Source organism: Corapipo altera, unplaced genomic scaffold, assembly GCF_003945725.1.
Source record: "Corapipo altera isolate COAL_440 unplaced genomic scaffold, ASM394572v1 46, whole genome shotgun sequence".
NCBI classification, from domain to species: Eukaryota; Metazoa; Chordata; class Aves; order Passeriformes; family Pipridae; genus Corapipo; species Corapipo altera.
In genome coordinates this window covers 99,643-115,840 of record NW_020884883.1, presented here as the reverse complement: position 1 = coordinate 115,840, position 16,198 = coordinate 99,643, and the positions used below count along the sequence as shown (strand labels likewise).

The window sequence follows — 16,198 nt, the reverse complement described above, 5'->3', positions numbered from 1 at the left end:
CGTGGGTAGGAAGCAAACGCGGGTGCCTCGTCTGGCACGGAGCCCAGCAGCCAGAGGCCACCACTGCAGCCACTCCCGCGCGGAGAGGGATAAGGACGGCAATAAGTGCACAGCCCAGGGGCAGCTCGGCCCGGCCGGCGCCGCTCGGCCCCTCCCGCCCGCCCGGAAGCGCCGCGGCCGCGGGGCCGCCTTCCTGCGGCGCGGCTCCGCCTCCGCCGGGCAAGATGGTGGCGGCGCGGGCAGAGCTGTGAGCCGGTGCCCGCTCCCGCCACTCTCTCTCTCTCTGTCGGCCGCGGTCGCCGCCACTGCTGCTTCCCGCCCGCCTGGCGGGTGTGCCCGGCCCGGCGCGGCGGGCGATGCGGCTGCGGGGCCGTGTGTGAGCGCGCCGCCCATGTGGGTGTCCCGGTGAGGCCGGGGGCAGCGGGAAGATGCTGCTGTCGCTGGTGCTGCACACCTACTCCATGCGCTACGTGCTGCCCGCCGCCGTCATGATGGGCACGGCGCCCACCTACGTGCTGGCATGGGGCGCCTGGCGCCTGCTCTCTGCCGTGCTGCCTGCCCGCTTCTACCGCGAGGTGGACGACCGGCTGTACACCATCTACCAGAGCATGGTGCTCTTCTTCTTCGAGAACTACACGGGCGTGCAGGTGAGCCGGGCGGGTAGGGCAGGGCAGGGGGCTCCGGCGGCCCGTGGTGTCGCTCTCGGGTCGTGCGGAGTCCGCGGGCAGTTGCGGCCCCGGCCTGTGCCCGGTCCGCAGAGGATCCGCCTCGTTCCGCAGCCGCCGCTGCTCCGCTGGTGATGCTTTTCACGGAGTGTTGGTGTTGTGTTCGTTTTGCAGGTCGGGAAAACGGAAGAGATGCGACACTGGTCGTGCTCTGTCAGCACTTGAGTGGCAGCCGCCTTTGCACACTTGAAGCCCCGTGGCCTGTGTTGCGCATCTGTAGTATTAAATTGTCAGCAGATGAGGAAGCTATCACCATAATTGTACATAAAACACGTACAAGTTTTTAATAAATAGATTACTTAACCTCGAAATTATTGCAGCTTTTCAGTTTTTGTGCAGTCTACCACATGTCAGTCTTTGGCCCTTAAATTTTGGATCAGCCATGGATTGTCGTTATTCAGGATCTCAGTTTCAGGTGAATAAGTTGCAATTAGAGGCCTCTCTTGTGTGATCAGCGGGATATTTGCATTCAAGTAATAATACCTCACTTACAAAGTGCTGTGTTTGAGACGTTACATATTTGTCTGTAATTTGAAAAGTAAGCAAGGAGACTTTTAATTCTGCATGTAAAAAATAGGTACGTAAATGACAGGTGCTTCCTGCACCTAAACCTGACTTTCAAAATGTTTTGAATGTACAGAAGTCTGTTTGAAGTTATTGTCATCTTTAGGTGCTTGAGAGTAAAGAGTAGCAACGCATGTTGACAGGTGACAGAGCTCATACGAAGAAGGCCTTCTTCATGTTTACAGCTAAGGCGTTTGTCCACTTCCTAACGAAGCATTTATTTCAGAATCAGGCTAGATCTTCCCTAATTTCCACTCTTGAGTACTGTTGTAGGGCTTGTTTCATACTGATTTTGATGGAAACCCCCAAAGCCAGCTAAAGATACAGGAGTTGCACGGTTTAACATCAGAGTAAAAATAGTACAGATACAAAACCAAAGTGAGATCTTCCTTTAGTGGTAGTTTTTGATTCAGCTTGTAACTCATGTAACTTCACCCTTACGTCTTGTCCAACTTAGCTAACTTGTGTTGTGCTTTACATATATGGGTTACTTTTTAAAAAAAAAAAAGGAAGAAAAAGGGAAAGAGGAAGTAGTAGCACACAGATGAAGTACTTACCATTTTATCTGCCTTCTATAGTGTCTTTAGTGCACATACCTTGATGTGTAGTAATACACCTTGGTCATTAGCTGCTGAAAGTAGCAGTATAGTAGTTTAATTCAACCCAATCTAAGAATGAGAACCAAAAATCAATATATAAATTGTAATGGAAAAACTACTCTAGTTTCCTATGATTGGTGTGCAGAGAGCAGCAAACACTTTGAATTTTTCATAAGAACTTCTATCCAAAAAATGCCTATGACATAGAGGTAAAGAAAGGAAAATGCTTATCGAAAGAAACTAAAAGGCAGCCATAATCTGTTGACCTGTTTTATTGCATTGATAAACTTCATACACACAAAAATGGTGGGAGATAGTACAGGTGATCAAGTAGGACAATATTAAAATAGAGATGCCTTGTCACAGTAAGTAACAGATGATGTTAAGAGGTGATGGAAGAGGAGACATATGTCATAAGTAAAATAGTAGCTGAGACTGGAAGGTAAATAAAAACTTGGAAAGTACGTGCATATGTAGGGAGGTAAGAGGTATAACCCTTACAATTCATGTATCATTTAACTGGAAGATGCCCTCCCTTTGAGGAGGAGAAACAGAGTGTCCTTTCAGACCTACTCTTGCAAACCCTGTACATGCTTAACTTGAAACTCACAGTGGAAAGTTAACCATGTGCCTGAGTGTTTGAGATTGGGATGGTAACCTGAGAGCTGTTTTAAGGCATATAATTAGATGCAGAAGTGTAGCATCATTAAAATTAATTCCAGTAAACTAGCAAGAATAGTGGCTTCATAAAGGCAGTTGTAGGGCTTTACCAGCATTAAGACACCGTAATAGCCATGGGAGGGAGGAATTCCATGTCTCTTTCAGGTTTATTAGGTTATTCAATAGATCAGAGTGTTTGAGGGATATTTTTTTTTGTAACTGGGTAAATGGAAGGCCAACAACCTCATCCATCAAAATACTGGAACTTGTTGCGTAGTCTCCCCGAAGTCGTTAGATTTCTACAGATGCTTAAGTGACTTCTTGTTGGCAGTGTTGCCATCTTAATGTACATAAAAAGTCTTTATGTACTGTTTAGCATTCTTTGGTTTTTCACTCAGAGTATTTGTGGCATTTCAATACAAGAACGCTCTAAGGCAGTTGTGGATATTTGAGGTGTCCAATCTTAAAATAATTTGCTGAAATTCCCGGTAATGTGAGTTGGGTGTTAATAGAGTAAAGTTGGTTTGGATCATAAACATGGATTATTTTTTTGACTAAATTAACTACTACTGTATCATGATATTTACTTTCTATGTATTTGTCAGGAGGTGATGTTTCTATCTGTCATCTGCTGTTAGTCCATCAAATATCTAAATCTATCTCCCCCTCATGAGTGTATGCACAAGCATATTTTTCTTCTTTTTTTTATTATTCTTGACTTGGATGTTTTTAGCCAGGTTTGTTAAAACAAAACTCTAGTTCATGCTAGGAAGGCTTTTTATCTTTGTAGCAGTATCTCTTCTGTTGGAAATGTAACTAAATAAGATGATAACCTGATCTGCGTGACAGAAAATTTTGAAATACGAGTATTTCGTTTTCTCTTAAGTAGTTTTTTTGAGTTCTAAAATACTTGCAGATCTATAGTTGCTATAAGCCCTGAGTACTTATGTTCTAGATGGCGGCTCATAAAGTAACTGTACAAGTTTCTTACTTGCTTATACTGTAAATACTTTCCCTTTTTAAATTTTGGGTCAGACACATTTTTTTTCCACCAAAACAATTTGTTTTACAATGCCTGAGAGAACTCAAGCTAAGTTGGTATCAGTTTAGGTTTTCCAATAATGTTAAAATTCGTTAATGATTTGCCAGAAATAGTCCTTCTTGCTGACTATCATGCAAGAGTTGGCGGTAGAAAGTTGAAGAACCAGTATTTAGAGTACAAAAAGCAACCAGAGCATCCCAATGCTGTAAATGAGGTAAACTGGACAAAGCCAGTACGACTGTAAAGTGAAATCCTATAATACTGTGTAAATTTGTCAGTGCAATTACAGTTGAGCAGGTTTCCGTGAATTTTATTAAGGAGCTATAAATATATGAAATTAATTCATATGTGGCATTGTGACAGTGCTCTTCAATAATCTCTAAAATTATAAACTCTGAGTAATGAAAATGTGTAAATGCTGTCTGTTGGAAAGTGGCATAGAGAGAGCAGCCCTGCTTTGGCCCTTTGTTGGTTTTGATGCAAATGCAGTTGTGTTTTCCCACTTGTCCTGTTGTGAGCTGCAGATACCCTACAGTGCTGTTTTCTAGGAAGAATATATGCATAGTGCTTGAACACTATGTAAAGTGAATCAAATGCTATGTAAAGAGAGTCTCAGAGAGCAAAGGATGTTAATTTTATCAGTGATGAGCCAAGGCAGTAACTGATACAAACAGGTGCAATTCACACACTTTGAAGGACTTGCATTTGCTGGTGCTAATAGTTGATTTGGCCCCAAGTTTTTAAATCATCAAGTAGTTTATGAACTGTGGTGGTATTACTGCTTTTGTGTTTACTGTGTTAGGGCAGTCTGGTCTTTTACATTTTGTACGACAATAAACAGCTGAATCTTTCCCTAGAATGTGAAAACTAGAGTGGCTGCAAATATGCCTGTGATTAGGGTGTTTGAAGAGCTGAAAGGACTAGTGATTTATTATGCTGAATGCTCTCATCTCTCTCTGACCCTCAGCATCTTATCCCAGTTGCTGTCAGGGTGATGAAATTAATGTCTATTGTGTTTGTGCACGTTTCAGATCAGATGAGGACTAAATGTTCTTTAACTTTTTCTGTTGTAATTGTTTTTGATGTTTTGTATGGAATGCCAGTGAAGAAATAATAAATCATCACTCAGACATCTTCCTAAAGGATCATTTTCTTCTGAAAGATTTTGACAATTGAATGAAATCCATAATTGAATTAATGCATATGGATTTTGTTCAGTACTTGTGTCAGCTGTCGTTCCCTACCCCCACTTCCTGATGAATAGCATTTTTTGGAATTGGTGTTTACATTAAAGACATTTTGAAATTGTGTTTTTTGTTGTCATTATGGGATTCTGGAAGGGCCATGAGAATCAGATGGTACCTCAGTGGTTTTTTAGCAGAGCTGCAGTATTTCTAACAATTATTTTATAAAATACAAGAGATCCCTGTTAGACAATGCAGTGGGCTTCCTGGTTTGATGTTGAAGCTGTGTCTCAACAAGGTTGAAAACTACTTAGGGTTAGAGCAAACTAAAACTTTGTGGAGATGTTGTGCTGCTAAACTCTAGACAGTGTTTTCCAATGGAGTAGAGCTGGGCTTTTTTCTTATGTCTTGGCTTCCTAGGGAATCTGTGAGGAGAGCTTGGTGTCTGAGACTGGGATAGATGCTTAGTCTTCTAGCTATTGGCCAAATGGCAGTGGACGTGAGTGTGTGTGCCCATCTCTATTCCCAGGACAGCAACCTTCCCAGACAAGATTATCCTTACTTACTGCCTGCTTTTCCTTTTGAAGCTATTCAGCCACCCAACAGGTAATTCATGAGGCCTTAAGGTGGAGATGAGAAGGCAAGGGGCAGTGCAAGTCTAGCAGCGAAGTGGCAGCATAATATAGGGAAGTGCTTCTGGTTGCTGTTGGTGAGGTGGTTTGTCATCTCTTAGGAAACTGGTTCTTCCCTCTCCACGATGGCAGAGGCATCATAACCAGGTTTCATCATGTCAGGGTGAAGGTTTGCCTTCGAACTGCTTTCTGTCAGTCAGTGTGAGTGGCAGGGTCTGACTCCTCGAGATGAGGACCCACTTCCTAGGCAAATGCCATAAATGGAAAATCCAAAGGAAACATCACTTTTAACCCTTCTTCAGTTGTGTTTGGAAATAAAGTGTTGGCCATTGCATTTTGGCATGAGACTGGGTTTATTAACCTGTGCTTGAGTTCCCTCAGCCCTCTTCCCTCTGTGGCCGCTCAGGAGTGGGAGGGTACTGGGGCAGTGTGGGAGCTGAGCAGGAGGGCACAGAGCTGCCGTCGAGGCAAAACTCTAAGCTCGGGTGGGAGCTGAACAGCCTCCCAGGGCTTGAGCTTTATTAGCTCATGTAACTTACAGCAGTAACCCCAGTTAGCACCTGCTCATGTTGCTGCTTTGTGAAACAAAAATGTTAGCTGTTGCGGGGCACTTTGAGAGGTTGAAATAATTGCAACTTGTAATTTAATTGTGATGGTAGAAATAATGAAGTAAAGGTCTTGGGGAAGCGGTAGAAATTTGGGGATTGGTAGACTGCAAAATTTGAAAAGAAGTGTAGTGAAGTGTATCACGTTTATGTGGTAAACTTTTGAAAGAAACCCAGTGAAATTTTTCTGCTGTGATACTGGCTCCATTTAAAGGGTTTCCCTTGTCACATTTCATTAGCAATTTCAGTGCACAGCTGTCTCCAGGCATATATGTATTTTATAGTATACAACAAAGTCCTGTGTGTTATTAGAGCAGAAAGAAGTGATACCTGCTAAGCCCAAGGGATGCTACTTTAAAATTAAGATGTATGCCTAATTTTAGACTTTACCTGGCAGCAAAAATAGATACATTAGGTATGTAAACTTTGTGCTCTTTCTGTTTTAGATATCGCAAACCAGATATTTGCATATATCTTAATGTTTATTCTGTCTGCCTTTATTCTGTAGTTCTGAGTTTGAAAATTATGTCCTTCAGGACTCTGGTACAATGAGATACCAGCTACAGTTCTGGTGTGCTGCAGATTTGGCTTTGGGGCAATCTGGAAAGAATTTAGTATGGGGAGATTCCACATTCAGTGCTGATCCTGATTATCCTCCACTTACTGCCTTATATATGAAAAATAAAATAAATAAATTAAAACTGAGGTCTTTTTTAGAAATCCAGTATCAGCTACCTGAACCAAAACTGTTATTTGGGTTCACAAATTAGGAGCTTTGTGTGAAGATTTGACTAGCATGTGTTTTCTAATTGGGAAGTCATAGCTGATTCTGAATTTCGTATTGGTCTTATCTATTGGAATCTCAATTTAAAAGATGTATGCTTACATTTTTAGGTTAGCTACATGAATGTATGAAAGTATTAAAAAGTATGTGTCAGGTAGGAAAAGCTAAGGAATCAAAGGGCAAGTTTGAATGCACTTATAAATTCTGATTCCTTTGGCCAGTAAGTTTTGCAATCTCATGGTTTGATTTTAAAATTTTCTGTTAAAATGTTTTAATTTTAGTATCTTAAGATTTTTTGTGTATTAAATTTTAATATAATTTGTTCTAACTTTACATAATTTGTTATGCATTAAAATAAAAATTGTATTTGTCACATTTTTTTTAATTACTTTTTTTTTTAACCTGCGTGAGTTTTTGACACTTTCCTCTTTTTGCATTTTACTGTGTTTTGGTAGATACTGTGCCATGGAGTTTTACAGTGATCTTCCATGCCCTTTCTTTCTGCTTACATAATATGTCCAGGTACTTTATGTAAGGATGATTGTTAATTGAGACTTTTTTTCTCCTAGTACTCTACCATTGGACGCTGTTCTTGCTAAGAGAAGATTCTATTCATAGTTAAACATTTGAGTGCAGTTATTTCAAACTTCTTACTTCAGGCTTACAGAGTATCCTTTTTTTTGTGTGTGTGTTTTAGTTGTGTTAGGTAAAGTAGGCTCAGATGTCAGGGATTTTGACATTACAATTATGAGGAAGCATATCTTCTCAGGGGAAAAATACTCTTTAATCTATCTTCTGTCAGTTTGAATTTATCCTATGAAGGGATTTGCTATAAAAAAATCAGGGAAATAATTTTCTTTTGTTCTTTTCATTTCTGTTACATATTACTTGTCATCTTCCCTGTTACAACTAGATCCTCAGCGTGGGAGTAGGAAATCATAGCATTTATACTTGTTTGATTTTTAAATGTAAAATTAGCTACACATGATTTGGTCAAATTTGTATTTTAGCACATAATCCAAATTAATATTTTTTTCCATCTAGTTACTTTGAACTGTATTGTGGTAGTCGCAGTAATTTTTCCTGCAGAACTTATGGATTGACTTGAAGAGTCATTCCATTTTCAGAGGCTGCTTGGGAATCTGAGGGCATGCATTTTTCTTTTTGAGTAAGCAAACATAGTGCATGCGCCTGAGCAAGCTGCAGGTGACCTGTCTTATTCATGTGCTCTGGTGGTGAGCAGATTAGCATGATTCTCATCTGGTGATTTTTTGTGGCTGATATAGTTTACTGTGTCCAGTTCTGGAGCCAGAATTGTTGCCGCTAGCTCAGATACCTCCTTGCGTGTTCTCTTTTGCTGTGTAGTGATTCCTTTGCCTCACTGTGAAAGTCCATAGTGCTTAAATTCTAAATACTTAGTGAAAATGATGTGTGGAAAAGCTTTCAGAAATCTTATTCCACGATTATAAGCAGAGAACATAGAGGTTTCTTAATCATCCCCTTTCCCATTCATGTCAACTTATTGACAGCTTCACACCAGTTTAGTCTGTACTTGATAAAAACACTTGTACGAGTATTTCAAGTAAAGATACAACTTTTCCTTGGAGTCCTGGATATTTAGAAGCAAAGTTCCTATCATAAAGAGTTCTGGCTAGAGGAAACACTGCAAACTGTCACAAGGTTTCCTGCTTCTGGCTGATGTGTGGTGCACAAAGGTTATTTCCAGAGTTGAGCTTAATGTACCAAAGTACTGTAGCTGCTGTCTGGGGAGAATGGGCGGGATGGCACATGGACATTTTGTATTTTCCACTACAGAAACGTAATAAAGTAAGCAATAGCCACATTAAATGTGGGTTGCTTTTGCCTTTCTTTTAAGGAGATTATAAAAATATGTGGGAAGAAGTCTTCAGAGGTGCCAAAGGCTTATAAAGGAGACTTTCTCCTATTGAAACAGATGGAATACTTCCTTCCACTCTTGTGCTGGAAGGCATGTTTAGGTTTTGTGTAATACCAAGATGCCAGATGTTCAGAAAAACACTCCTGTTGAAATCTCAACTTATAAATAATCTCCTTTCACGTGTGCTCTGTACATGTATATGTCTGAAGTATGTACAGTTATTGTTAAAAAAATGTAACTAGTGGTGATTTACTATAAAAATTATTTAGATGCTTTAATTTTGACTTTCCCAAGTGATTGTAGTTGTGGGTATGTGCCACAGAACTACATTGTAATCAAAAGGAAGTCATTTGGAGAAAGATCAGTAAATTATTTGGGTGCTGAAAATAGGTTTTATTCAGAATTTAGATGCCAGAATCCTAAAGTCGTGTTCTTGAAAAGTCTTGCTTTTTTTTCTGTTAGCAAGATTAGAACATCTATGTTATACGGATGCCTTTTTAAAAATTTTTTAAGGATTCCGGGGACCCATTATCTTTAATTCAACTCAGAAACTGTAAAACCCTTGCAGTCAGCATCAGAACTAGATGACTTCAATACATGGGGTTAGTAACACTGAATGAAATGTAATGTTGGTAAAAATTTGTCAATTTAGACCATGAGACTAAAAGCTAGTATGAAAGCAAAAATGTACATACTTCATATTTAACATCATGATTCATTCCTGCATAATCCATATAGGTTGCTAATACAGTTTTCTTACAAAAAGGAAATAGAATGGCAATAAGTGTATTTTCTAAAGTTCTGTGCTCTCTGATTCAAATGAAAGATGTATTTTTTAAAAAATGCATTACATTACATACAGGAATCCTTTTAATATTTCCCAGAGCTTAGTCTCTTAGCAATGGTTTTCTTCACTGAACCTCAGTAAAATCCATAGCTGCAGAATGTTTGAGTGAACTCTGCTTTAATAAAATGGGTCACATGATGATTTTATGGTTCGCTGCTAAGCCTGAGCAAGACTTCAGACTTGTGCAATTATGTATTGAGCAGATAGTCTCTAAAAAGATTGAGGTGTAGCAATAATATGATCATTACCTACAAATTGTATGTGCCCTAAAGGTATTTTTAGAAAAATGATAAACTTTTTTTTTCAGATCTAGAGAAAATGCAACTAAAACCATGACAGTCTTTCCCCTTCTGTCCTATTCATATTCCTTATGCTCTAGGCAAGTGAAACCTGTATCTGTTAAATGTGAATAAAAGTGCTTTAAAAATAAATATTTGAAATTCTTATAGTAGGACATCTTAAAATCTGAGAAATTTGTCAGCAGCAAGTATCAGTTCCCTGTTTGTATCCTGTCTTGAGCCTGCTCCTTGTCAAACAGGTAAATGGATTCTGTGGTCTGAGGTACTTTCTCTAGAAGCTCAAAGTACTTGTGTCATCAGGCAGGTTTTTAGTCTTTGTTCAAGATGCCTGCAGAGGTCAGCTTGCACGGGAAATGTGCTGACTTCAGAAGCTGTTACTGGGTGGTTGTTCTGGTGGTTGGTTGATGCAAGCTCCACCCCTTCACCACAAAATTGTATCCAGAGATTGTAACAAACAGATGAGACATATGCCCTAGCATACTATGTATTTTAATAAACACGTTGTAGTAGTGCCCAGCTAACAAGAATGCTCTTGTCCCAAAGAGCACACAGTCCTAGTTATTAATTGGGAAGAAATACTGAAATGGAGAGAAGTGCATCTCATGAGGGTAGTACAGCTGAGTATATGAAGTCTATATGGTTGGTTTTAAGTGTTGATGTTGTGAATATTCTGTTTCTCCTCTCTTCCTCCAGAAGAGGGAATGTTCTCCCCATTATCCTACTACTTTTATCCTCCTTTCTAGTAACTATTGCCTGTGCTTGAAACTGATGTTTTTCCTGATTGCAATGTGTCACCTTCACAAAGTGCCCCAGTGCACATCAGTCTTGTGGAAGTAACAGCAAAGAAGAGAGCATCATTCTGCAATTCACACCTAGTTTCTTTGAATAGAGAAGGGAGGAGGGTTAAGAAGGCTGAGGAACGAAGAGTGAGTGTGCTGGTAGATGTGATAGGACATCAGATGAGATGGCCCCAGTTTTTGCCAGCAATAACCAGTTGTTTGCCTTACTACTGCAGAAGCAGAAGTGCCAGATCTGCTTGCAGATCAGCTTCTAAGTGCTCCCATTATCAGCCACATCCAATTATAATATTAAAGTAATCATCTTAGGAGTTTGGTGTGATCACCAGTTGACCTGGAAGCAGGTCTTCAGAGAGTATGATTACTTTTACCTCTTGAGTTATTCTTGTCATGGCACTGTTTACTGATGATATAGCTAGGACGTGATTAAACGATCTATTTAATTTTCTTTGGTATGTACAGATTTCATAAGCAAGAAGTAGAACTCTAAATTAGGAGTGTCCACCTTGTTGCAGTGAAAACCTCTGGAAATTCTGAGTTATTCAGGTGTGGCTGCTGTGCAGGACTGTTTTACGTTGCTACGTGACCTACCACATTAACACAGCCATAGTTGAATATGTTGCACTGGAAGAAGCAGAGGCTGGTAGGGAAGCTGAAATGGGTGTCATCAGATTACCCAGGAGCTCCCATTTGCACACCCAGATCAGCCTATCACTGAATTAGTAAATTCTCTCATCAGGAGAACTTGTAACCTCCTGCCTGTGAATCAGAGCTACGTGTGGACATGACACTCCAAGGTGTGTCTTGTGCCCGCTGAGCATGTGAACAGCTTGGTGTATTGCATCCACAGAAGCTGGGTACCAACCTTCCCTCAGAAGGGGATCTAATAGCATCCAGTTTCCTTTATTTGAGATCACTCTGAATTGAATTTGACAGCACTGCTGTAAAGAGATCTGAAAGACCCACATTAACACTAACGGTATTACCAGTTATTGTGAACTGGGTTATGAAGCAACCAGAACATGACTAAAACCATGCATTTTAATGTTGCGTACACAAGTAATATTTGCAGTGTTAGACTGTAAATCTGCATATTAAACATTTTCCCTCAGATTTCTGCTTGCTTTGGCTTGATGTGTTGCTCTTCGTTTTAACTTGTTTTCTTTGCTTGACTTTATTTTGCCTTTTTTTTTTAAACACAGTGGATTATGTTCTAAATGAGTAGGATTCTCACATTCTGCATTGTGGCAGACAAGACATTTATCAGTTCTTTAAGCTGATAGGTAGAATGTATGTACATATACTATGACATAGGGAGAGCTAGGTACTTAGTTTCTGAAACTGAAAATTTCATCCCAGGCATATCCTGTGCCATTTCCCTGGTGTACTGGCTGCAGAGGGGAAAACCACCCCCTCTTGTGCTCTTCACACCCTCAGAGAAGCATTATTCTTCTGAGCGGGGCTAGGAGTCTTTTAGCCACTCTGATTTCTTCAGATCACTTCAAAAGGGGCTTGAATACAGCCTGGCACTGTTGGACATTTATTTCTACCCTGCTGTCCCTGATAAATCACTCAAGTGCTTGCCTTGGAGCATGGTGCTGATAAAGCCAAGGTTGTGGGTTCGATCCCCATACGAGCCATTCACATAAGAGTTGGACTTGATGATCATTGTTGGTCCCTTCTAACTCAGACTCTTCTGTGATTCACTGTGGCCCCCAGATATCTTCTGCACCATCAGACTGAGAAGGAGCCAGAGACTGCATGGCCTCTGCAGCAAGGAATTCTGCAAAGTTAGCTATGTAAAACAGCAGGGAGTCAGAGGGTTTCTGGACACCACGAAGCAGAGTACTATATCATTTCCTTCTGCAGCTATAATATACATTAGGTGCTCTGGTTCACCTAAACACATCAGATTGTCAGAAGTTGGAGGCCTGTCCTGAGAGGACTCTTCCCCTGCTTATCCACAGGTGAATTCTTCAGACATCATCTCAAAGGACAACATTTCTGCAAGATTCGAAGCTCTGCTACCCCACTGTTGTGTGTGATGAAAATTTTCAGAAACCTGATAAAGCAAAAACGCTTGGGTCTCAGAAAGAGAGCTGTGTGGGTGCCCACAGAGTAGGTGTTTCCTCGGATTGCAGGCTGGAAGTTGCCATTCTTATCTGTTTGTAGTATCAGTCTTAAGTTTGTAGCTCAATTCCTAGCTGAGAGTGTCTCACATGAATAGGTATTTGCTGGCCTTTAATGAACTGTATAAGCCTTTTCTCAAGATCAGTGATATAGGCAGTGCTGAAGTGGATGATGCTGCAGTTAAAGCGGTTGCATCCTCTTAGGCTGAGCCATCTGAGCAAACAAAATAGAGCTTCCAGATTTTCTCATTCTTATATTTGCTTTGAAATAAAATGTCCAATTTTTGTGTGTTTAATGAGAACTAATTATAAATAGGAAAAGATTTTTTTTTTTAATTCTGTACAGCAGTATGGCTGTGTGTTTTACCATGAGTAAAAGATTTTTGTCCATTACACGTAAACACATATAACTGTTATGGTGAAACATAATGTTGTACACAGAAATTGCTTACAGTAATAATGAGCAAATGTTCCTTGGGATTAAAAGTGAACTAGATCCAATCTTATTGAAATAAAAAATAATACAGATTAACTGTTATATTTGGCAGACAACATTATACATGTTTTTTTAAGGGAATGATCCTTTATATTTGTTTTTACTCATGCAATAATCACAACTGAAGGCTTTAAATCATGGGTCTGATTACACTGAGATCTTGACTTTGTACATGAAAGTGGAAATATTTACAAGTTGAAGTTAAAAACTGTACATTTCAAACCCTGGTTCTTGTGTGGGGCAGCTCTTGGGGTCAAGGGCAGATTTTGTTTTCCTCTTGTTCTTATTTTTTTTTTATATATTTTAGAAAAGCTTAAATAGCATTCAGGACCTTCTGGTGTAGAGATTTGTTGTATTGGACCTTTTCCCTTCCTCTAAAGCAGTCTTTGCCAGAAACGGCATAGTGGAGTCTTAACTTGAAATTAAAGCAAACAGTGTTTATGGACCTCACATGTAACAGTGCTGGGAAACTGTACTCTTGGAAAATGAGGCTTTAACTCTGTAAGTGAGAATAGCAAGGTTTATTTCAGTGGAATTTTTACACCTGAACTGTAAGGTCAGCCTTATACTGAACAGTGGTACCTAGTGTCAACAGTAAGGTTATAAATTCTGGAACTTCAATGAGAAGACTACTCCTATAGCAAAATCTTGTTTGAATTTCTTGGATGCTGTTCAAAATATATGTGTCAACTGACTTGTTACAAATAATGTTCAGTTAGAATTTATTATTGTATGCCTTTTTGGGGGGAGGGGGGCAAGGGAAATTAATTCAAATAAGTAATGTCCTCTTTACTGTATGCTCAGTGATCTCTTGTTCGCGTGTTCACTGCATATCTCAGTTTGGCAATTTGTGGTTTCTGCCTTGGAAACAAAATTTAGTCAATAGTGCGGTTGCATTTTCAGAGAGGAAACAGAATGAATGTGAAACAGACAGCTTTTATGAGGGGTTTTTGTCTAGTATTAACAAAACAAGGCACTACCCATCCAATATCACAGGTTAACTAAGAGGTGGGCAGATCTTCTGGGGATGCTGGTTGAGACCAGCATATGAGACTCAGCATACTAAACTATACCAATCAAGATCTGAATGTTAATTAGATCTTCCAGATAAAATTCCAAGATTGTCCAGACCAGGGAAGTGATGATAACAAGTGGGTAAACCTTCCAAATAGCACTTTGGTTTTTTTGGTGAATGGACTAATTTTGAGGTAGTGTGTATATCTGATACAGCTAACTTCTAGAAATGAGGAGTACACCCACTGGTATTGGCAGAGCAAGGGCTAAATTCTGCCTAGAATGTACTTACTGGAAAAACTAAGCTTCATTAAATAATGAAAATATTTATTAAAGATAATTGAACAGCTGTATTGATTCTTCAGTTCAGAATTAAAATTGATTCATTCATTTTTCATTTTGTATTTGATATAAAAGGAATTGAATTAATCCCTTTTAAAAGGGTGACTACGATTCCTGCTTCAGCATCTTGCTTCCTGGTTCTGCTCCCACAAGGTTATTTCGCTGAGGCCGTTGCCTCTTAGGGTGAGAAACTACAAGGTTAAAGGGTATCTTTAATATAACAGAGAAAAAAGCATAAGGAAACATACTGGCTGGAAGCCACAGACCAATTTAAAGACACCTTTCAACCTCATGCTTTTTAATTCGTTCTTGATAGTTAAAATCATGGCAAATGGTTGAGATTGATCTAACCCAGGAAAACTTAACATTTTAGATTGGATGATAAAGAGTGAGCGTCTGGCTGAAGCATGTCTTATTCATTAGATGTATAAAGTGAAATGGTGATTTTGTACCTGGCTATTAGCTTTAGTTATACTAATGGAGGGATCTTGTGGATGAAGGTCAGCTTCCATGGATCCAGTTCTAGGGCTGAGGCACAAAAACAGAATAGCTTTCTTAAGCCCTTATTAATTAATATTTACAGCTGTGTTGAGGAGTCAGTTGTCTGCGTGGTGGGTCCTGACACAGTGATAGAGTGTTTGTCTGTTGATGGTGCTAACTTGCTGACAGTTTTCCTAGTAAGTAGCCAATTGCTGCATTGGATGTCGTCACTGCCTAATGCAATGAAAATAAATAATGAAGTAATGCTGCATATTTTTTTAATTTTTTTAGGTAATAATCTACGGGGATTTGCCAAAAAATAAAGAAAATGTAATATATTTATCAAATCATCAGTGTACAGGTTTGTATTTTTTTTTGCTTGTCTTAGCACTTCTATAGGTTTAAAAAGTCTGCTTGTCTCTTTACTGTGTCTCTTTCCAGCCTTGCCCTAATGAGCAAGAACTTCTAGTTCAAAAACCTTTAATGACATTTATATGTACACCATGTGCTTTGTGTTTCATCAGTAGCAACTAAGAACTAATTTAACTGAGTATTTTGGGCTTTTGTCTTTGCAGTTGATTGGATTATTGCAGACATGCTGGCAATTAGGCAGAATGCTCTTGGGCATGTCCGGTATGTCCTGAAAGATGGCTTAAAATGGCTTCCGCTCTATGGGTGGTATTTTTCACAGGTAAGCCTGTTCACCTTTTCCTTGCTGTTTGTGGGTCAAATATGTAAGATGTACTTTCCCCCTCTGTTTGCCATGCATGCTGGGAAGACGTAGTTCTGAGCTGGCATTTATTTATTTGGACATGAAAATAGCTGGTTTCACTCAGTGTAGTTAGATGTGTATCTTAGTTGAGAGACAGTTATTAGACTCAGTAAATGAATACGTCTTATGGATGGTGTTTATTACTAGAATTAAAACTGTCTGTTAGAAGCATTTCAGAATTTTCTAGAACTTTGTTCTTGTTACAGTCCAAAAGTCCACTTAGCAGTAGGTGTAAACAAACTTTTTTTTTCTATGTATCATGCTACAAATTGGGAGTAAATTGGCATTTCTGTGCTTTACTTATTTATTTTTCTGTTGTTTGGTTTTAGC

The 16,198-nt window shown here is 39.6% G+C and overlaps 1 protein-coding gene across 1 annotated transcript in view; it reads left to right on the top strand.

The window, feature by feature from the left end:
• Nucleotides 1–200: 200 nt before the first annotated feature.
• The window catches only part of AGPAT5 (1-acylglycerol-3-phosphate O-acyltransferase 5), a 54,310-nt gene continuing 38,312 nt past the window's right edge, over nt 201–16,198 (top strand). The window contains exons 1-3 of the mRNA XM_027641167.1: nt 201–647; nt 15,388–15,457; nt 15,672–15,787. Coding sequence (XP_027496968.1) covers nt 429–647; nt 15,388–15,457; nt 15,672–15,787 — 405 coding nt within the window. The 5' untranslated portion in view covers nt 201–428. The remainder of the gene's footprint in view (nt 648–15,387; nt 15,458–15,671; nt 15,788–16,198) is intronic.